This window comes from Apteryx mantelli, chromosome 1 (genome assembly GCF_036417845.1).
Source record: "Apteryx mantelli isolate bAptMan1 chromosome 1, bAptMan1.hap1, whole genome shotgun sequence".
NCBI classification, from domain to species: Eukaryota; Metazoa; Chordata; class Aves; order Apterygiformes; family Apterygidae; genus Apteryx; species Apteryx mantelli.
The window spans coordinates 476,207-492,860 of record NC_089978.1 but is presented as its reverse complement, the minus strand read 5'-3'; the positions used below and the strand labels follow the sequence as shown (position 1 = coordinate 492,860).

Genomic DNA, 16,654 nt, shown 5'->3' with positions numbered 1-16,654 from the left:
GCCTGCAGCTAGCAGTGTCCCCCAGGGGTCAGGACTGGGTCCAGCCCTCTTCAACTTCTTCATCAATGACCTGGAGGAAGGGACAGAGTGCACCCTCAGCAAGTTTGCTGATGATACCAAAGTGGGAGGAGTGGCCGATACCCCAGAGGGCTGTGCTGCCATTCAGAGGGACATGGAGAGGCTGGAGAGGTGGGTGGAGAGGAACCTGCTGAAGTTCAACAAAGGCAAGTGCAGGGTCCTGCACCTGGGCAGGAATAACCCCATGCAGCAGTAGAGGTTGGGGGCTGACCTGCTGGAAAGCAGCTCTGAGGAGAAGGCCCTGGGAGTGCTGGTGGACACCAAGTTGAGCATGAGGCAGCAATGTGATCTTGTGGCCAAGAAAGCCAATGGTATGCTGGGGTGCCTCAGGAAGAGTGTTGCCAGCAGGTCAAGGGAGGTGATTCTTCTCCTCTCCTCAGCCCTGCTGAGGCCACATTCAGAGTACTGCGTCCAGTTCTGGGCTCCGCAGTGCAAGAGGGATGTGGAACTACTGGAGCAAGTCCAGCATATTGCTACAAAGATGATTAGGGGACTGGAACATCTCTCTTATGAGGAAAGGCTGAGAGAGCTGGGCCTTTTTAGCCTGGAGAAGAGAAGGCTGAGAGGAGATCTTATCAATGTGTACAAGTATCTTCAGGGAGGGTGTCAAGAGGATGGAGCCAGACTCTTTTCAGTGGTGCCCACCAACAGGACGTAAGGCAATGGGCACAAACTGAAACTCAGGAAGTTTCATGTGAACATGAGAAAAAACTACTTCACTGTGAGGGTGACAGAGCACTGGACCAGGTTGCCCAGAGAGGTTGTGGAGTCTCCTTCTCTGGAGATTTTCAAAACCCACCTGGACACCATCCTGTACAATGTGCTCTAGGTGACCCTGCTTGAGCATGGGCATTGGACTAGATGATCTGCAGAGGTCCCTTCCAACCTCAACCACTCTGTGATTCTGTGAAAACCAGGATCACCACAGGCAGCACGTTATGTTCACAGTGAAGAATACTCATCTAACACCATGCCAGACAAGTAGGGCAAAAATGACCTGGGAGTTATTTAAGAGCAGCGCTCGGAAAGGCTCCTAACAGATCACCCACTTCGGAAGCAGAAGCCCGACCTAGAAACTTGCGGGCTGAAAGCAGCTAAGTGCAAAGCAGCACAAGCCCCAAGGCCTGGACCGAGCAGTGAATGTGCCCTGCCCTGCACAAAACGCATGAAAGGGGGAACTGCAGTACAGCTGCTCAGCTCTAAGTGCACACAAAAATCAGGCGTTTGCAAGGAGCAGCCCTGGCACTGCCGACTGGCCCCACCAGCTTGCACTACCCGAGCCCCACGGCTGACAACAGCAGGGAGAGTGAAAATGTTGGTGGGCAATGCAGCACCCCGGGAAGGCACCGCCGCTGTAACCGGCACACGGGCCCTTGTGCCACCGGCGCGGCAGCACGCTAGAGCCTGCACGAAAACAAGGGGTGATGACAGCAATCACCTATGCTGCTTTATGGTGCATTAAATCAAGAATAGGCTTCAGTTCCTTAGAACACAAATGTCTTTCCTGACCAGTAAATACAGAGGGTTTAAGAGAAGAATGACAAAATAACTGTCCCAAGATGGGATGTCCTTGCCATTAACAGCAGCAGCATCACTGATCAGCTACCCCTCAGCAAAGCTGCTGTTTAATAAAAGCCTGCAGGCAGCAACACCTTTAAAGGCAACAACAATTTACCAGCCCCGACGATACCAGCAGCTGAAGTCTCTGACCAGGGCACATTGACTACACAAACTCTGGACAGAATGATTGTCCTTGTTCTTTATTAGGATCTCTGGCAATACCGAGTTGTGAATCCATTCCGTAGGGAAAAATATTCTTGCCACAGTTCTTTGTAGCAGCCTCTATTCCACTGTCATTGCACAAACTAATTCTAGGGTGGCAAAAACATCCCTCAGCGATGAGGAGGTCGTGTTCTGGTGTCCTTCTAACTGCTTCTCCTCTCCACAGTGCTGCTGGCTGTCACGTCCATGCTCTGAACTGGGAACCTGGGCGCATCGTTCACTGTAAGCTCAGCCCCCGTCTAGCATGGCTGCTTTTTGCCAAGTCCATCTGGATCAGCTGTAGTTCCCACCTCTAACTCGCTTTCCCTGCAGTTGGAGACAGCGTGCTCTGGAGATGTGCACTGTGCTGCCAAGACTGCCCAGGCAGCAGCTTTCCAAGCCCAGGCAACATCCCAGCGCTACTGATGGCAGCAGAGCACACCTGCAGCAGGCAGTGCTTCCAGGCACCAGTGTCTTGATGGGGCATAGATGGTCCAGCACCATCCAGCCATTCATTTGGCTACTGCCAAGGGATCTGTGAAGTGTTTCTTGTGCTGTGAGAGGTGCAGACACAGAGAACCTGCTACCAAAGGTGAGGGAGATGCTGGGAGAAAGCGGTGCATTTCCATATTGTCACAGACTCATGCAGTAATGCTGGAGGGTGCGATGGGACACGACGACAGAGCCAGAATCGCCTGGAAGAGCCAGGGCTGCAGACAGGAAACGTGCTGGCAGTGCAGACTGCAGGACGGGAGAGACACTTACCTCCTCGCCTGTGCATCAGGAGGGCTGTAGCTCACATTTCTCAGCAATCTGCACTCACCGAGGTTTTCCTTCTATGCCCCCCTCTCTGGGTGTCTCATCCCTGCCATGCAGATCCCTTGACAGCAATGAGAGGATTGGCATGGCTGATGCTTTCCCTTGTCCCCACAGGGCCTGGGCACAAGCGCATCACAGGCCTGCATGGAGACCTGGAGACCCTCGGAAATGATGCACCCCAGCTTTGCCTCCAAACACTTTTGCAGGAGCAGCATCTCTCTCTGCCTCGAACAAAGGCACAAGCTCTGAGCAAGGCAAAGAAACACCAGCCCCAATAAACAACTCAGTTTCTCTGGCTTCCCATCCAAGACAACATGGACATTACTGTCTCACGAATCTGCTTGCTGTTTACTCCATAAATGATGGGATTTAGCATGGGGGGAACCACTACGTAGAGACAGGCCAGCAGGATGTGGACGTGGCGGGGGATGCTGTGGCCACCAAACCGATGTGTGAAAAAGGAGAAGAACGCCGGCGTGTAGAACAGGAAGATGATGCACAGGTGGGAGCCGCAGGTGCTCATAGCTTTGCGACGGGCGCCTGCGGAGGGCAGCTGGAAGACAGCCCTGAGAATCAGTCCATAAGACACAGCAATGAACACTACATCTATCCCTGCCGACAGCAGGGCAACGGTTAAACCATACACAACATTGACTTTTATACTTGTGCAGGCCAGTCTGGCTACACCCATGTGCTCGCAGTATGAATGAGGGATAACGCGGTTTTTGCAGTAGGACAGCCTTAGAACCAGATGAATACCTGGGAGGACCATGCAGAGGCTTCTGACAACAGCTGCCAGCTCTATTCTCCATATGACTGAGTGGGTCAATAAAGTCACATATCTCAGGGGGTTGCAGATGGCAACATACCGATCAAAGGCCATGGCCACCAGAATTCCTGACTCTGCAATAAAAATAGAATGAACGAAAAATATCTGAGCAATGCATGCACCAAAAGAAATGTCCCTCACTCTGAACCAGAAAATAGCTAACATCCTGGGCACTGTAGTGGTAGATAAGAGCAAGTCTGCTAGTGTTAATGCAGAAAGGAAAAGGTACATAGGCTTGTGGAGGCTTTGTTCTCTCACTATGGTAAATAGCAAGACTAAGTTGCCTAGAAGGGCAAAAATATACATGGAGAAGAAGGGGAGAGAAATCCAGAGGTGAAACTTCTCCAGGCCTGGGATGCCAACAAGGAGGAATGTTCCTGGCCGGAAGGCTGTGTGATTGACGTCTGCCATAGGGGTCTTTGATCTTCTACTTAGAAACACCTGAAAAATAAAGGACAGCACAAGAGAAAGCATAAATGCCAGCAGAGCTCAGCAGCATTGCCAGCTGGGGAAATCCTGTCTCCGCTGAAGTCAATGCAAGTTTTAGCATTCATACCAGAAACTCCGTCACGCTGCAAAACATGAGGAGAGAGTGTGCAGAGCTGCACCCTGCACTGAGATCACATGGCAACTTTTCTGCCCCTCGGTCTGCATTTTGAGGAGGCATGAGGAAGCTGAAAGCTGCTGAGCTAGTCACTGGTTTGTGGGGAGAAAAACAAAAACCTAAGGCCGAGGTAACAGCAGACGCTGCTGGGCTCCATGTGAAGCCCAGTGCTCTGGGAAGGGAAGAGACGCAGCAACATCTGCTTGGAGTAGGCAAGAGGAAAAGCGGGAGGAAATTCAGAGAAAGCCCAGCTAGCAAGGTGGATGCTCACCAGTGCAGCAAAAGAAGGTCAAGGCAGCAAACACAAATTGAAAGGGGCGATTTACATTCAGCCCTAGGCAGAGGCTGCTTCTGGGTGCAGGCCACCCCGCACCCACGGAGCAGAGGTCGTTCCCCCGTTCGAGCCATGCTGGCGAAACACGGCAGCTCCTGCCGCTCGCGAGGGCAAGGCTGGGCTGCCGAGCTGGGAGCTGCACAACGGGCTTCTGCAGCACAGCCCTGGCTGTGATGACCATGCTCTATGCGCTCTCCACCCTGCTGCCACACCTGCCTCCCCCATCACACCCAAACACTCGTCCCTTACTCTGCTACACAGAGCAGCAGTGCCCCATTGCCTTGCAGCTTCGCAGCCCTCGCCTTTTGCAGAAGACAGCTCAGAGATCACCGTGCCGCAGCAACAAAAAGCAGCCCCAGCGCTGAGGACTGCACACGGTGACTCACCAGGTCTGGCCTCATGTGGCAAGGAGAGCTGCAGGCAGTGATCTTGGTGGAGCATTTGCAGTGCTGCTGTCTCAGACCTCAGCGTATTTATGCTCTCTTGCTGCAAGTCCCAGAAGGATGCTTAGGGCCAACAGGGAGCTGCAGCTCTCTGGTCTGCTCTGAGGCATCCAGATGCAGGTGATGAAATGTAAGTCTGAAAATGAGCAGTAGAGGCGCAGGAAGCAAATCCATCTGCCCAGGTGAGCAGGAGGGAGTGTGAAGAGGAGAAAGCTAGCAGAAAGTATAAATGATAATTTTGGAATGGTAACTCCTTCCCATGCAGATGAAAGGCAGCATCAAGCAGCAGCTTGCAGAATGTAGTGAGCCAGACAAAGCGTGGAAGAAAAGACACAACACTTATGATTGCTTTCCCAACAGCAGCTATAGCTGTCTGCCTTGGAGTGAATACCTGGGCCTTGCCCAGCCGTCACACAGACGCCTGACACAGCCCATCCTGCAGGAGTCCGAATCAAAGTGGATGTGCAAACCCTAGGAACTTCTTACAAGTCGCACGCCACCTGCTATTGTGCAGCATCGCTGTAGTGCCTGTCAACACGCCTCAGTTAACAGCGTGCACCTCCAAGGATGCATTACCACTAGTCAATTCTAACTAGCGTCACGTTCTTATCACATATACTCGGCAGAGTTCAGCTGTGAGAGTCTCAAGTATTGAAAGACTTTCCTGATGGGGAAGCAGATCTTCTCACCTGTGGCCTCAGCACCATCGAGAGCTTCACTGTAGCTGGTGCAGCTCTCATTGATGCATGCACACATTGAGTGGAGGAAAGACTCTTCTGTTCCCCCAGCTGCCTCTTGCCCTTGCACCTGGAGGCTCAGCAGTTTTCTGACGGACACCTTTCAGTCCAGTTTCTGGAAGACAGGAATAAAGCTTGTTTGAAAGGGCACGCCAAGCAGGTGCCCCCCACACGGAGCTAGTCCGATGCTCAGCAACCCTGCCTGACAGGACACATTCACATCAGTATGCAGTGAAACTCCCGTGAGGATCTCACAGTTCATGCTGGAGCTCTGCAGCACCTTTAGCCTTGCTGTCTCTCATTTGTTTCTGCAGACGGGAACCTGGGGCACACAACAAAGTTGTGATTTGCCTCCTGCGTTGCTTCTGCCTTCATACCTTGCTCCTCTCCAGCCCTGCAGAGGCAGAAGGTGTGTATGTGGTCTCTGGGTGTGAGAATTAACCACAGCAAATATTCTCATGGCACTCCGAAATGACAAAGAATTACATAGAATTACACGTACATGACTCTCAGTAAATCTGAAAGCCCTTCTCATTTGCCAGGTGCAGACAAAGGGCAACAGCTACCCAGAAGTCGCATAAGCAGGCATTCCCTCCTTAAAACTTCCTCAGCCCTTTTCTGGAGGCTGTTGAGCTCCCACCCGCTCATTTCTGAAGCGTGAGCTCCCTGCCTGGGGGAGAGCCCAGCTACTGCTCAGCCCCATTTTCCACATGGCAGAACCAGTCACCGCTCCAGGATCTCCCCAGGGCTGATGGGGATTAGCATGAGGACGGGTGCCAGCAGTGGGGTTTGGCCACCAACACATGCACATGGCAAGGGTTGCCGCAGCCAAAGCAGTGAGCAAAGACAGCAAGATACGGCACCATGTGGAGCATGGGATGGCCTTTTGCTCATGACAATGAAATTGAGGAAGAACATCTGGCTCACACAAGCACAGAAAGAGACTTCTCTGGAGCTGGACCGAAGGTTCTGCACACCACTATCACAGAATCACAGAATGGTTGAGGTTGGAAGGGACCTCTGCAGATCATCTAGTCCAACTCCCCTTCTCAACCAGGGTCACCTAGAGCACATTGCACAGGATTGCATCCAGGCAGATTTTGAATATCTGCAGAGAAGGAGACTCCACAACCTCTCTGGGCAACCTGCTCCAGTGCTCTGTCACCCTCACAGTGAAGAAATTTTTCCTCAAGTTCACATGAAACTTCCTGAGTTTCAGTTTGTGCCCGTTGCCTTACATCCTGTCACTGGGCACCACTGAAAGGAGTCTGGCTCCATCCTCTTGACACCCTCCCTGAAGATACTTGTACACATTGATAAGATCCCCTCTCAGCCTTCTCTTCTCCAGGCTAAACAGGCCCAGCTCTCTCAGCTTTTCCACCTAAGAGAGATGCTCCAGTCCCCTAATCATCTTTGTAGCACTACGCTGGACTTGCTCCAGTAGTGCCAAATGCCTCTGGGGCGCCCCGAACTGGATGCAATACTCTGGATGTGGCCTCACCAGGGCTGAGGAGAGGCGGAGGATCACCTCCCTCGACCTGCTGGCAACACTCTGCTTGAGGCACCCCAGGAGACCATTGGCCTTCTTGGCCACAAGGCCACATTGCTGCCTCATGCTTAACTGGGTGTCCACCAGCACTCCCAGGTCCTTCTCAGCAGAGCTGCTTTCCAGCAGCTCAACCCCCAACCTCTACTGCTGCATGGGGTTATTCCTGCCCAGGTGCAGGACCCTGCACTTGCCTTTGTTGAACTTCAGCAGGTTCCTCTCCGCCCACCTCTCCAGCCTCTCCACGTCTCTCTGAATGGCAGCACAGCCCTCTGGGGTATCAGCTTCTCCTCCCAGTTTTGGATCCTCAGCAAACTTGCTGAGGGTGCACTCTGTCCCTTCCTCCAGGTCATTGATGAAGAAGTTGAAGAGGGCTGGACCCAGTCCTGACCCCTGGGGGACACTGCTAGCTACAGGCCTCCAACTAGACTCTTCGCCGCTGAGCACAACCCTCGGAGCTCTGCCATTCAGCCACTTCTCAAGTAACCTCACTCTCCACTCATCTAGCCCACACTTCCTGAGCTTCCCTGTGGGGATCTTATGGGAGACAGTGTCGAAAGCCTTGCTGCAGTCAAGGCAGACAACATCCACTGCTCTCCCCTCATCTACCCAGCCAACCATTCCATCAGAGAAGGCTATCAGCTTGGTTCAGCATGATTTTCCCCTGGTGATGCCATGCTGACTACTCCTGATCACCTTCTTGTCCTACACATGCTTGCAGATGGCCTCCACAATGAGCTGCTGCATCACCTTTCCAGGGATGGAGGTGAGGCTGACTGGCCTCTAGTTCCCTGGGTCCTCCTTCTTGCCCTTTTGGAAGACTGGGGTGGCATTGGCTTTCCTCCAGTCTTCAGGCACCGCTCCTCTTCTCCATGACCTTGCCAAGATGAGGCAGAGTGGCCTAGCAATAACATGTGCCAGCTCCCTCAGCACTCCCGGGTGCATCCCATCGGGGCCCATGGATTTGTGGGTGTCAGGTTTGCCTAAATGATCTCTAACCCCATCCTCCTCAACCAAGGGAAAGTCTTCCTTTCTCCAGACTTTCTCTCTTGCCTCCAGGGTCTGGGATTCCTGAGCGCTGGCCTCAGCAGTAAAGACTGAAGCAAAGGCGGCATTCAGTAACTCTGCCTTCTCTGCATCCTTCGTCACCACGGCACCCACCCCATTCAGCAACGGGCCCACATTTTCCCTCGGCTTCCTTTACCTACTGAGGTATTTGAAGAAGCCCTTGTTGTCCTTGACATCCCTTGCCACATTTCATTCCAAATGGGCCTTAGCCTTCCTCGTTGCATCCCTGCACACTCTGACAACATTCCTATATTCCTCCCAAGTGGCCTGTCCCCCTTTCCACTTTCTCTATACTTCCTTCTTCTGGTTGAGTTTTGCCAGGAGCTCCTTGCTCATCCATGCAGCTCTCCTGCCCCCTTTGCTTGTCTTGCTACTCCAAGGGATGCACCACTCTTGAGCTTGGAGGAAGTGATGCTTGAATATTAAGCAACTCATGGGAGTCCTCCAAGTAGGTCCCTGAAGACGCCAAAGTTTGCTCTCCTGAATTCCAGAGTTGCCATCCTACTTAGTGCCCTGCCTCCTCCCCGCAGCATCCTGAACTCCACCATCTCATGGTCACTGCAGCCAAGGCTGCCCCCGACCTTCACATCTCCAACCACTCCTTCTTTGTTTGTTACTACGAGGTCCAGCAGCACACCTCTCCTCCTTGGCTCCTCCAACACCTGTGTCAAGAAGTTGTCACCAATGCTCTGCAGGAACCTCCGGGACTCTTTGAGCCTAGCTGTGCTGTCTCTCCAGCAGATATCACGGTGCTTCAAGTCCCCCATGAGAACCAGGGCCTGGGATTGTGAGGCTACTTCCAGTTGTCTGGAGAAGGCCTCAGCGACTTCCTCTTCCCGATCAGCTGGCCTGTAGTAAACACCCACAACACGGTCACCCATGCTAGCCTGCCCTTGAATCCTTACCCACAAGCTCTCCACTCGCTCTTCATCCACCCCTAGGCACAGCTCCATACATTCCAGTTGCTCTCTCACACAAAGAGCAGCTCCACCACCCCACCTTCCTGGCCTGTCTTTCCTAAAAAGCACGTAGCCATCCATGACAGCACTCCAGTCATGTGAGCTATCCCACCAGGTCTCTGTAACTGCAACGAGATCATGGCCCTGCAACTGCACACAGATCTCTAGTTCTTCCTGTTTGTTCCCCATGCTGCGTGCATTGGTGTACAGGCATTTCAGAGAGGTGATCGAGCATGCAGGTTTCCCAGGAGGGATGCAAGAGGATCCTCCATAGCCACATCCCACACACACTTCCCTGGCTGCATGCACCTGCTGGAGGCATCCTGACTTGAGCTGTGTTTTCCCAACTACCCTGTCACTATAACTCTCCCCTTCCCCCATCTTTCCTACTTTAAAGCTCTCCTTACCAGCTTGGCCAACCTCTTGGCAATGACACATGTGCCCTGCTTAGTGAGGTGGATCCCATCTCTCCCCAGCAGTTGTCGCTCTTCAAACAGGGTCCCATGTTCGTAGAAACCAAAACCCTGTTGCCAACACCAGCGGCGCAGCCAGTCATTAACTTGGAAAGTCTGTCTCCTCCTCCTCTCATCCATCCCCCTCACTGGCAGGATTGAGCAGAAGATGACCTGGGCTCCCAGACCCTTGACCACCATCCCCAGAGCTCCAAAATCCTCTTTGATGGTCTCCAGTTTGCCCTTGGTGTCATTAGTGCCCACATGGAAGAGCAGCAGAGGGGAATAGTCTGATGAGTGGACAAGCCCTGGCAGTCTTTCCATGACATCTCCCACACGAGCCCCTGGCAGGCCACAAACCTCTCTAGACAAGAGGTCAGGTCGGCAGATAGGTGCCTCCATCCCCTGCAGCAGGGAGTCCCCCACAACAATCATCCGTCGCTTCTTCCGGGTGTTCCCGCAAGGCACAGGGTCTGTTGTGCCAGTTGCTTCCCTTGCAGCCATGCCCATCTCCTCCTCATCCTGGAGGGCACTAAACCTCTTCCTCAATTGCAAGTCCTCAGGAGGAGGAGGAGCCTTCCTCCTCCTACAAGCAGCGACCAGCTTCCAGACACCTTCTACAGTGCTATGATGTACCATTTCACATGGCACACAGCCCTCCGGCAACTCCACTGCTGTGGGGGCTTGGGACTCCTGGAGCTGTACAGTCTCCGAGAATACCCTGTCTAGCTCTTGTTCATCCTCTCGGATGCTACGCAGCCTCCTGTCTTCCTCCCATAACTCCCTTACCTGACAACACAACTCATCAACAGCAGCACACCTCCTGCAGGAGAGCTGACTGCCAGCCCAGGCCTCCCGGACAGGCCCCAAGCACTCCCTGCAGCCTGAGACCTGCAGAGCTGCATCTGCTGTCAGTGGGTCTGTCCAGGTCCCAGCCTCTGACACAGGCGACGCAGCCACTCCAATGGCTGCTGGGGAATGTGCTCTGCAGCGTGTCATGACCACACTTGAGGAAGCGTACACCCCAGGGAGCAGAAAGGAAGGTGCCTCCTTGCACCCTTCTGCACAAACTGCTGCAGCTGTGCACTGCCTCTGGGAGCTGAGCTCTGGGCCTGGCTCTTATATAGGCCTCTCCCTAGCACTGACTCAAGGCTGCTTGACCTGCCCTAATCAAGGGCCACCTGAATCAAAGGCCCCAACTCCCTCTGGTCAGGGGCAGCCAACAGAGCTTGTCAGCCACTCCTAGCTAGAGCTTCTCCCAGGAGAAGTCAAGGCCTCCTGCAGTTGTCCTTGCCTAACTTCCCCTTTCCTGCTTGCAGCAATCACCTTCTAGTTCCTCAGGGGTCCTCAGAAAGCCCACAACTTCCAACAAGATCCTCAAGTTCTCGTCAGAGCCAAACACTGCTGCACAAACTGCTGCCTCTGTTCCCTGCCTCTCTTCGCTGTGCTCTCGTCCATGTTTTTGTCCCCATCCAGTGACTATAGGGGAAGGGGCTGTGCATCAAGGCAACTCTCAGAAGTGTGTACTGTGCCCTCATGCCATGAAGTGACACAAACTGTCACTTGTTCTTCTGAGGTAATGGGAATCATGCATGTCCTCGGTGTTCGTTAGGATTAGCCTCCCCTGCTCCTTCACTTGGTTGCTCCATGGATGCAAATGCACTGCTTCAGTATGCAAAGGAGAAACTGTACATGATGTGACAGCAAAATGTTGCCAGCAGCATTTAAGCAACGCTGGCATGTACTCCACCAAAGCTTGCATTGTGACAGCAGGTTTTCAGTTTTGTGAAATGGGTTTTCAGTTTTGTGAAGTTCCCCTCTAGAGCAGTTCTCTCAGGGGAGGGAAGCTCTGCAGAGCAAGAAATCAAACAATGAAATTCCTGCAACTTTGCAGCTCCTCGGGTGGGAAGGGCATTTAGATTTCAGCTCCCAGTCAAGTTTTCAAGTGGGGAAATGGGCATTTCAGTGCCCTAAGCCACGTTTTTCCACCCAAAACTCCTTCCCTGCTTTCACCCAAGCAAGGAGGCAAGGAAGTCTGCCGTGCGGGGCCATGCCAGCCTCAGGCTGCCCTGCACAGGCAGGGAAACGGAGGCATGGGGCTGCACAGTGCTGCTTTGCAAATGCCACCGAAGCCTTGGCTGTAGCCGCAGGTCAGGCAGGACTTGGGCAGACGGCTGGGAAGAGCCAGTGCAGCGGCTGGCTGGGCTGGCTGGGGCTAAGGCAGCAGCCCTGACCACTTCTCCTCCCCCAGACACTGGCGGGGGACCAAGGCGTCTGCGTCCGCTTGCTGGGAGCACAGAGCTGGAGCAGCCTCTGCAGCCCCGTGCCGTACTGGGCTGGGCTGTGCCGTGCAATGCTGGGGTGTGCGAGGTACGGGACCTCTTGGGGCTGTGCAGGGCTGGGGATGCTGTGCAGGGCTGGGGATGCTGTACAGGGATGGGAATGCACTGCAGGGCTGGGGATGCTGTACAGAGCCAGGGGAAGGATGCCACCACCATGACCTCAGCTGTGCTGGGAGGAGGAGATGACGAGTGCCAGCAAGCGCTTTCCAACTCCAGAGGAACAGGGCACATGGAAAGGTGTGACACTGTGCTCCTTTACCCCTGTGATGTGCTCTCTGCCCCTAAACCTGACCTCCCTGTAAACAGCACGTATGCAGGGGCTACTTGAGCATGGGCCAACTAAAGCCCGTCTAGCATGCAAATAGGACTATGAGTCAATCATATCCTCCCCCACCCCATAAATAGGGTGCAGCCCTGGTGATGAAGGATGCAGAGAAGGCAGAGTTACTGAATGCCGCCTTTGCTTCAGTCTTTACTGCTGAGGCCAGCCCTCAGGAATCCCAGACCCTGGAGGCAGGAGAGAAAGTCTGGAGAAAGGAAGACTTTCCCTTGGCTGAGGAGGATGGGGTTAGAGATCATTTAGGCAAACCTGACACCCACAAATCCATGGGCCCCGATGGGATGCACCCGGGAGTGCTGAGGGAGCTGGCGCATGTTATTGCTAGGCCACTCTGCCTCATCTTGGCAAGGTCATGAAGAAGGGGTGAGGTGACTGGAGAAAAGCCTATGTCACCCCAGTCTTCCAAAAGGGCAAGAAGGAGGACCTGGGAAACTAGAGGCCAGTCAGCCTCACCTCCATCCCTGGAAAGGTGATGAAGCAGCACATCGTGTAGGTCATCTGCAAGCATGTGTAGGACAAGAAGGTGATCAGGAGTAGTCAGCATGGCTTCACCAAGGGGAAATCATGCTGAACCAATCTGATTGATAGCCTTCTGGGATGGAATGGCTGGCTGGGTAGATGAGGGGAGAGCAGTGGATGTTGTCTACCTTGACTGCAGCAAGGCTTTCGACACTGTCTCCCATAAGATCCCCACAGGGAAGCTCAGGAAGTGTGGGCTAGATGAGTGGAGAGTGAGGTGGCTTAAGAAGTGGCTGAATGGCAGAGCTCTGAGGGTTGTGTTCAGTGGTGCAGAGTCTAGTTGGAGGTCTGTAGCTTCAATCAGGTGGGGGGACATCAGTAGCTAACTGCAAAGCAGCACAAGCCCCAAGGCCTGGACCGAGCAGTGAATGTGCCCTGCCCTGCACAAAACGCATGAAAGGGGGAACTGCAGTACAGCTGCTCAGCTCTAAGTGCACACAAAAATCAGGCGTTTGCAAGGAGCAGCCCTGGCACTGCCGACTGGCCCCACCAGCTTGTGCTACCCGAGCCCCATGGCTGACAACAGCAGGGAGAGTGAAAATGTTGGTGGGCAATGCAGCACCCCGGGAAGGCACCGCCGCTGTAACCGGCACACGGGCCCTTGTGCCACCTGCGCGGCAGCACGCTAGAGCCTGCACGAAAACAAGGGGTGGCGACAGCAATCACCTATGCTGCTTTATGGTGCATTAAATCAAGAATAGGCTTCAGTTCCTTAGAACACAAATGTCTTTCCCAACCAGTAAATACAAAGCGTTTAAGACAAGAATGACAAAATAACTGTCCCGAGATAGGAAGTCCTTGCCATTAACAGCAGCAGCATCACTGATCAGCTACCCCTCAGCAAAGCTGCTGTTTAATAAAAGCCTACAGGCAGCGACACCTTTGAAAGCAACAACAATTTACCAGCCCTGATGGTACCAGCAGCTGAAGTCTCTGACCAGGGCACATTGACTACACAAACTCTGGACAGAATGATTGTCCTTGTTCTTTATTAGGATCTCTGGCAATACCGAGTTGTGAGTCCATTCCGTAGGGAAAAATATTCTTGCCACAGTTCTTTGTAGCAGCCTCTATTCCACTGTCATTGCACAAACTAATTCTAGGGTGGCAAAAACATCCCTCAGCAATGAGGAGGTCGTGTTCTGGTGTCCTTCTAACTGCTTCTCCTCTCCACAGTGCTGCTGGCTGTCACGTCCACGCTCTGAACTGGGAACCCTGGGCGCATCGTTCACTGTAAGCTCAGCCCCCGTCTAGTATGGCTGCTTTTTGCCAAGTCCATCTGGATCAGCTGCAATTCCCACCTCTAACTCACTTTCCCTGCAGTTGGAGACAGCGTGCTCTGGAGATGTGCACTGTGCTGCCAAGACTGCCCAGGCAGCAGCTTTCCAAGCCCAGGCAACATCCCAGCGCTACTGATGGCAGCAGAGCACACCTGCAGCAGGCAGTGCTTCCAGGCACCAGTGTCTTCTCGGGGCATAGATGGTCCAACACCATCCAGCTATTCATTTGGCTACTGCCAAGGGATCTGTGAAGTGTTTCTTGTGCTGTGAGAGGCGCAGACACAGAGAACCTGCTACCAAAGGAGAGGCAGATGCTGGGAGAAAGCGGTGCATTTCCATATTGTCACAGACTCATGCAGTAATGCTGGAGGGTGCGATGGGACACGACGACAGAGCCAGAATCGCCTGGAAGAGCCAGGGCTGCAGACAGGAAACGTGCTGGCAGTGCAGACTGCAGGACGGGAGAGACACTTACCTCCTCGCCTGTGCATCAGGAGGGCTGTAGCTCACATTTCTCAGCAATCAGCACTCACCGAGGTTTTCCTTCTATGCCCCCTCTCCGGGTGTCTCATCCCCACCATGTAGATCCCTTGACAGCAATGAGAGGATTGGCATGGCTGATGCTTTCCCTTGTCCCCACAGGGCGTGGGTACAAGCGCGTCACAGGCCTGCATGGAGACCTGGAGTCCCTCGGAAATGATGCACCCGAGCTTTGCCTCCAAACACTTTTGCAGGAGCAGCGTCTCTCTGCCTCGAACTAATGCACAAGCTCTGAGCAAGGCTCGGAAAAACCAGCCCCATTAAACAACTCAGTTTCTGCGGCTTCCCATCCAAGACAACATGGACATTACTGTCTCACGAATCTGCTTGTTGTTCACTCCATAAATGACGGGATTTAGCATGGGGGGAACCACTACGTAGAGACAGGCCAGCAGGATGTGGACGTGGCGGGGGATGCTGTGGCCACCAAAGCGGTGCGTGAAAAAGGAAAAGAACGCTGGCGTGTAGAACAGGAAGATGATGCAGAGGTGGGAGGTGCAGGTGCTCATAGCCTTGCGACGGGCACCTGCGGAGGGCAGCTGGAAGACAGCCCTGAGAATGAGTCCATAAGACACAGCAATGAACACTACATCTATCCCCGCCGACAGCAGGGCAACGGTTAAACCATACACAGCATTGACTTTTATGCTTGTGCAGGCCAGTCTGGCTATACCCATGTGCTCGCAGTACGAATGAGGGATAACGCGGTTTCTGCAGTAGGACAGCCTTAGAACCAGATGAATACCTGGGAGTACGATGCAGAAGCTTCTGACAACAGCTGCCAGCTCTATTCTCCATATGACTGAGTGGGTCAATAAAGTCACATATCTCAGGGGGTTGCAGATGGCAACATACCGATCAAAAGCCATGGCCACCAGAATTGCTGACTCTGCAACAAAAATAAAATGAATGAGAAATGCCTGAGCAATGCATGCACCAAAAGAAATGTCCCCCACTCTGAACCAGAAAATAGCTAACATCCTGGGCACTGTAGTGGTAGATAAGAGCAAGTCTGCTACAGTTAATGCAGAAAGGAAAAGGTACATAGGCTTGTGGAGGCTTTGTTCTCTCACTATGGTGAATAGCAAGACTAAGTTGCCTAGAAGGGCAAAAATATACATGGAGAAGAAGGGGAGAGAAATCCAGAGGTGAAACTTCTCCAGGCCTGGGATGCCAACAAGGAGGAATGTTCCTGGCCGGAAGGCTGTGTGATTGACGTCTGCCATAGGGGTCTTTGGTCTTCTACTTAGAAACACCTGAAAAATAAAGGACAGCACAAGAGAAAGCATAAATGCCAGCAGAGCTCAGCAGCATTGCCAGCTGGGGAAATCCTGTCTGAAGTCAATGCAAGTTTTAACATTCATACCAGAAACTGCGTCACACTACAAAACATGAGGAGAGAGTGTGCAGAGCTGCACCCTGCACTGAGATCGCATGGCAACTTTTCTGCCCCTCGGTCCGCATTTTGAGGAGGCATGAGGAAGCTGAAAGCTGCTGAACTAGTCACTGGTTTGTGGGGAGAAAAACAAAAACCTAAGGCCGAGGTAACAGCAGACGCTGCTGGGCTCCATGTGAAGCCCAGTGCTCTGGGAAGGGAAGAGACCCAGCAACATCCACTTGGATTAGGCAAGAGGAAAAGCGGGAGGAAATTCAGAGAAAGCCCAGCTAGCAAGGTGGATGCTCACCAGTGCAGCAAAAGAAGGTCAAGGCAGCAAACACAAATTGAAAGGGGCGATTTACATTCAGCCCTAGGCAGAGGCTGCTTCTGGGTGCAGGCCACCCCGCGCCCACGGAGCAGAGGTCGTTCCCCCGTTCGAGCCATGCTGGCAAAACACGGCAGCTCCTGCCGCTCGCGAGGGCAAGGCTGGGCTGCCGAGCTGGGAGCTGCACAACGGGCTTCTGCAGCACAGCCCTGGCTGTGATGACCATGCTCCGTGTGCTCTCCACCCTGCTGCCACATCTGCCTCCCCCACTACACCCAAACGCTCGTCCCTTACTCTGCT

The 16,654-nt window shown here is 53.4% G+C and overlaps 2 protein-coding genes across 2 annotated transcripts; both read right to left on the bottom strand.

Moving 5' to 3' along the window:
* Nucleotides 1–2,941: 2,941 nt before the first annotated feature.
* Nucleotides 2,942–3,898, bottom strand: LOC136990977 (olfactory receptor 52Z1P-like). The gene has a single exon (XM_067289449.1). The coding sequence runs from the start codon at nt 3,896–3,898 to the stop codon at nt 2,942–2,944; it is 957 nt and encodes a 318-aa protein (XP_067145550.1).
* An 11,022-nt stretch (nt 3,899–14,920) lies between these two features.
* LOC136990976 (olfactory receptor 52Z1P-like) lies at nt 14,921–15,877 on the bottom strand. Its single transcript, XM_067289448.1, has one exon. The coding sequence runs from the start codon at nt 15,875–15,877 to the stop codon at nt 14,921–14,923; it is 957 nt and encodes a 318-aa protein (XP_067145549.1).
* Between the last annotated feature and the right edge of the window lie 777 nt (nt 15,878–16,654).